This window comes from Panthera uncia (genome assembly GCF_023721935.1).
Source record: "Panthera uncia isolate 11264 chromosome A1 unlocalized genomic scaffold, Puncia_PCG_1.0 HiC_scaffold_17, whole genome shotgun sequence".
In the NCBI taxonomy this organism is placed as follows: domain Eukaryota; kingdom Metazoa; phylum Chordata; class Mammalia; order Carnivora; family Felidae; genus Panthera; species Panthera uncia.
The window spans coordinates 123,135,716-123,141,715 of record NW_026057577.1 but is presented as its reverse complement, the minus strand read 5'-3'; the positions used below and the strand labels follow the sequence as shown (position 1 = coordinate 123,141,715).

General features: G+C 38.4%; 1 protein-coding gene across 1 annotated transcript in view; it reads left to right on the top strand.

Annotated features, from left to right (window-relative positions):
* The first annotated feature begins 3,776 nt into the window (after positions 1 to 3,776).
* The window catches only part of WDR70 (WD repeat domain 70), a 298,973-nt gene continuing 296,749 nt past the window's right edge, over positions 3,777 to 6,000 (top strand). Inside the window, exons 1-2 of the mRNA XM_049648141.1 lie at positions 3,777 to 3,928; positions 4,026 to 4,091. Of these exons, the coding sequence (XP_049504098.1) occupies positions 3,904 to 3,928; positions 4,026 to 4,091 (91 nt within the window). The 5' untranslated portion in view covers positions 3,777 to 3,903. The remainder of the gene's footprint in view (positions 3,929 to 4,025; positions 4,092 to 6,000) is intronic.

Below are 6,000 nucleotides of genomic sequence, written 5' to 3'. Positions count from 1 at the left end.
AACAAAATGTATGTAATTTCAGATAAGGCAATGACTTTTTAGATACAATGCCAGAGACATGACCCATGAAAGAAATAATGATAAACCGCCCTTCATTAAAATTAAAAACTTGGGTACTCTGGGTGGCTCAGTCGGTTGAGCTGTTGAGCATCTGACTTCAGCCTAGGTCATGACCTCGTGATTCGTGAGTTCAAGCCCCACGTGGGGCTCTGTGCTGACAGCCCAGAGCCCAGAGATTGCTTCAGATTCTGTCTCTCTCTCTCTCTCTGCTCCTCCCCTACTTGTGCTCTGTCTCTCTCTCAAAAATAAATAAAAACATTAAAAAATTTTTAAAAATTAAAAACTTTTGCTCTGCAAAAGACAACATCAAGAGAATGAGAAGACAAGACACAGACTGGGAGAAGATATTTGCAAAAGACATCTGATAAAGGACTGTAATCCAAAGATACAAAGAACTCTTAAAAAGTCAATAATAAGAAAACAATCTGACTAAAAAATGGGCTAAAGACCTTAAGACACCTCACCAAAGATATACAGATAGCAATTAAGCATATAAAAAGATGCTCCACATCATGTCATCCAGAAAATGCAAATCAAAACAATAAGATACCACTAGGTACCTATTAGAGGGGCCAACATCTTTAAACACTGACATACCAAATGCTGGTGAAGATGTGGCAGAATAGGACCTCTCATTCATTGCTAGTGAAAATGTAAAGTGGCACAGCCACTTTGGAAGACAGTTTGGCAGTTTCTTACAAAACTAAACATATTTTTACTATATTACTCAGAAATCCCGGTCCTTGCTATTTACCTAAAGAAATTGAAAACTGTCCACACAAAACCTGCACATGATATTTATAGCAGCTTTATGCATAATTGCCAAAACTTAGAGGCAACCAAGATGTCCTTCAGTAGGTGAAATAGGATAAGTAAATGGTAGTATATCCAGACAATGGAATATTAAACAGTGCTCAAAAGAAATGAGTTATTAAGTCATGAAAAGATATGGAGGAAACTTAAATATATATTACTAAGTGAGAGAAGCCAATCTGAAAAAAGCTATATACTGTACGATTCCAAGTATATGTCATTCTAGAAAAGGTAAAATTATGGAGACAGTAAAAATGCCAGTGGTTGGTAGAGGTTGGAGGAGGGAGAGGAGGGTTGAATAAGCATATCATAATGTTGATACCATAATGATGATTACACATCATTATACATTTGTCATAAACCATAGAATGTACAGCACCATGAGTGAACCCTATGTAAACTATGGACTGTGGTGATCATGATGTGTTAGTGTAGGTTCATCAACTATAAAATGTGTACCACCAGGTGGGGGATATTGATAATGGGGAAAGCTATGCATGTGTAAGGGCAAGGGGACGTATGGGAAATCTCTGTAACTTCCCTTCGATTTTATTTTGTGGACCTTAAACTGCTCTAAAAAATTAAAGTCTTAATAAAAAGAAAAAAATTACATATTTTCTCAAGTTCTCATCTATAAATCCTTGACTACCAAGGAGCTGAAATAGCTAGTTATAAGCTTGGGCAATGGTTTTCTTAATGAGTTGTATTCATAAAGTTCTATTTTACGACCTAAGGCCTGCTTATTTGTGCTCAGAGAAGAGACAGTGGCATTAATATCAGTTTGTTAAAGGCATAATCAACTGGCCATATTGATTGGAGTTCACATTGGCTTTTGACTTTAGAGGTTGAGTAATCTCTTAGGATTAAACCAAACGTTGTTGTCCCAAGCTATAAAACATCCTGCATAAAAGAGGAGTAGCTTTTGTCTTCACAACTACTTTTTTTCTCTTATTCACTCATTTTTTTCTTTCATTAAACATTTTTTAAGTTTATTTTTATTTATTTTGAAAGAGAGATAGAGAGCAAGCGGGGGAGGGCAGAGAGAGAGGGAAACAGAATCCTAAGCAGGTGCTGTGGTGCTAGGGCAACGCCCAACACGGGGTTCTAACTTACAAACTGGGAGATCATGACCTGAGCTGAAACCAAGAGTCAGATGCTTAACCAACTGAGCCACCAAGGCACCACATTTTTTTTTCATTTATTTGCTAAAAACTGAGTGACCATCTAGTCATCATGCTATTAAAGAAGAGTACTAGATTACATGATAGTTAGAGGGGTCTAATTTACTTGGAGGTCTATAAAGGCCTGTAAATGCTTAGAAGAGCACTGAAGTTTAATTTGAGTTTGAAGAATAAGTAGAATTCAATGAAGGGTATAGGGATTGGTGAAGAGTCAGAGTTTTCAGGTCATGATGTTCTGAAGCTGTTTAGAGAAGACAGGTACAGTGGAAAATAGAAACAATGAGGTTCAAAAAGCTTTGGGGGACATGTTGGTAATTTTGCATTTTATTTTAAGAGCAATGGAAATGATATTAGACTTGATAATTATCATTTAGTGGGTACAGCTAAAGCATAATTTGAAATAGGAGACTGAGGTAATAGTGGGGCCAATGAGTAATTCTATGAAAATATTTTTGTTCAGCAACACTTGTTAGGACTATACATGGTTTTGCTAGAATTCAGAAGTATATAGTTAAATAATATACCATTAGTTTGAAGTTAAGATAAGGAGTTGTGTTGTGAAGAAATTAAAACCAATATGAAGTGAAAATATAGTAAGTATGTGAATCAAGTGCTTTGGGAATGCTTGCTGTGAGCTGGGAAACTCTATAACCAATCATGCCTAACAGAGGGAGGCTTGAGCTAAGAATATGAGACTTAGAGCATTTTTTGGCAACTCTTATAGCAACTCAAGTCTTTTTGGCTTCCATGTGCTTGTCGGTCATGTAGTAAATACACCTTTTTTTCTTAAAATATACCGAAAATGTGGAGAGTTGTGAGGGTTTCCTCATAGAGGACAAAACACAAAGAAAGCGAGTATATTGGCTTTTCTTTAGAGTTCTGTGAGGATTGTGTCATCTTGGCAGTAAATGCACCTTGAAAAATAAAGGATGTTCACAAAAATAGTATGAGATCTTGCCATTTGCGACAATATGGATGGACCTAGAGGGTATTATACTAAGGGAAATAAGACAAAGAAAGACAAACACCATATGATTTTACTCATATGTAGAATCTAAGAAATGAACAAACACATGAGCAAAATGCAGAAACAGACCCATAAATGCAATGAACAAACTGATGGTTGTCAGAGGGAAGGTGGTTGGGCAAAAGAGGGGAAAGGGAGTGTGAAACAGAGGCTTCCACTTATGGAATGAACGAATAGGTCATGGAGACAAGAGGCACAGCAAAGGGAATCTAATCAATGGTGTTGTAATAGTGTTGTATGGTGACAGATGGTAGCTACACTTGTGGGCATAATATACAGATTAGTTGAATCACTATGCTGTATGTCTGAAACTAGTGTAACTTTGTGTGTCCACTATACTTGAATAAAAAATATGAAACAAAACAAAACACCTCTCCAGGTGTTTTGCATACTGATACGCAGCCAAGATTGAGAAATAAATTCTGAGGGCTTCCACAGGTTTACTTGTTCCTTGAAAGACCCGTGGACTCATTCTTTCTCTATCTTTTCTATATGCTTAGTATACCAATAATATATAGTCATTGAATAAAGTCTACAAAATACAAAAAAAAAAAAAGAAAAGAAAAGAAAGGGTGTTGACAAAATTGGGGGGTGTTCCCAGCCACTGGGCGGAGTTAGCAGGTAGTCTCTGCAGTACTTATGCCCCGCCAGCCCGCTAGGGCGGCGCAGCTCCGGGGGCCGCGATCCCTTCGCGGAAGGTGACGCTCTTGGCCCCGGCGGCGGCGCAGTACCTGAAAGGCGATAGTTCTGCAGGTTTTGCCGGGAGTCTTTCGCAGCTGCTTGTTCTGTGGCTGTGGCTAGTTCTGCGGCAGGCGGCCGGCCATGGAACGCCCGGGGCCCAGTGAAGGTGGGTTTCGTGGGGCGATCCTAGGCAGGGTGGGTAGGGCCAGCGGGTGCCGGCGTCGCCGCACTAACGAGGTCTCCTCCTTCTCCTCTTGCCCCAGTGACAGGCTCAGACGCGTCGGGACCGGATCCGCAGCTGGCGGTCACCATGGGCTTCACCGGGTTCGGTAAGTGACTGCCTTACGCTTAGCTCCGTCTCCTTTTGCACAGGTTTTAAGAACCGCAGGTTGAGAGGGGAGGCCCAGCTGTCACCTCTGTTCCGCACCCTCCGCTGTGCCAAGTCCTAGTTACTTTAACTCTAGTGTGTATACCTTGCAATTTCTGGGTATTCTCCATCCATTTTCCAATTCTTGCCTGTCTGTTGGGACCAGCTCAGGTGACACGAGTGGAAAGCCTTGTAAGAGAGAAAGGTAGCTTTGTGACTGACCCACGTGGTGGACGGTATTGGTTGGTGGAGGGAGTTGTCTTTTTGTGTCCAGAGACTGAGAGCTAACCATTGACCGTGGTCTGTAACGAGATGGCCTTTCTGGTAACAGGTGAGCCGTTAAGTGATACTATAACGGTTATTAAATCCTTTTTGATTCAAGCCTTTCTTCCCCGGCATCGTTACTTCAATCTCTCTGTGGAGCCTTGTTATGAGATAAAGAAAAACATTTCAAGCAGAGATGTAGTCATCTGTTGAAAACATTACTGTCTGAAAGAAAGCGACGTAAATTGTTTTTCCATTTCTTTTGGGTTTTGGACAGAACAGATATCAGGCTACTGTGTCCAGGTCTCTTGTTGGTGTTCATTTACCCATCTATTATGGTAATGTCTTATGCCACATTTTTACTTCTAGGTAGTTGTTTTTGCAAAAATACTGCATACTTATGTATTATTACAGTACTTTGTTTCAGTTCTTTAGCTTCTTCTCTGATGTCAAAAGTAACATATATTAATAGCAGGAAATCTGAAGAACACAAAAGATGAGAAAGAAGAAAGTAAAGCCATTAATAATCTCGTGATCTAGAAATCAAGACTTAGAACTTTGTTTTCCAGTTTTTCCTGTTGTGTATTTATCAGGAAACTTAAGATCATATGTGTGTACAAGTTTATATTACTCTTAATTATATGCTTTATTTAATTCTTAATACTCTAAGGATTTTCCCATGTTATAAAATGCTGTTCCAAAATGGCTGAATAGTAGTCCATTTAATATAAGTGCATAATTTGTAATATTTTAAACTTTCTCCTACATAGTTTCTAATTCTAATTTTTTTCAGTAATACTAAAGTTAATATTTTTATAAATAACTTTCATGTCTTGTAAAAGGAATTTTTGTGTGTTTTCATAGGGTAGTTTTCTAAAGAATGGACTATAATAAAACATATAAATATTAAAAAGTAACCAAAAATTTGGGTATATGTCTTTTAAAACTGATACATTTTTGTCATAATGCCCTTCAGAAAGTTTGTTTCAATTTATACAAAAGTCAGTATCACGTAAGAATGACATTTTTACCATATTCTTATTAACATGGAGTAGACATTACTATAAAAAAACACGATGAAAACAAATACATTGCTTCCAAACTCATTCAAGTTGTTGTGAGAATTTGATTTCCTGTGGTTTTAGGGTTGAGGCCCCAGTTTCCTTAGTGGCTGTCAGGTGGGAGTCTCTTAGCTCCTTAAGGTACCTGAATTACTTGTCATCTTGCTGCCTTGATCTTAAAATGAAGTAGTGTTTCCAGTCCCTTCTCACACTATATCTCCCTGACTTCTGCTGTATCTGTTCTGCATCTTTGCTTGCAAGGGCTTCTGTGATTTAGATTTAGACCATCTTCTGTTTTAAACCAGGATAATCTATTTTAAAGTCCATAACCTTAATTACATCTACAAAGTCCCTTTTGCTGTGTAGTATAACATATTCACAGGTTCCCAAGATTAGGGTGTGAACATTCTCCATTCTGCTTATGACAGCAGTGTTAGGTTTAAGGGGTAGAGTCCAGGGGATTAGAGGAGGATGGGAAAGTTGGCTGGTTAATGAGACTGTCAATAAAAATTCCCTGAAATAAACTCGTTCTTCTTAGATACTTAT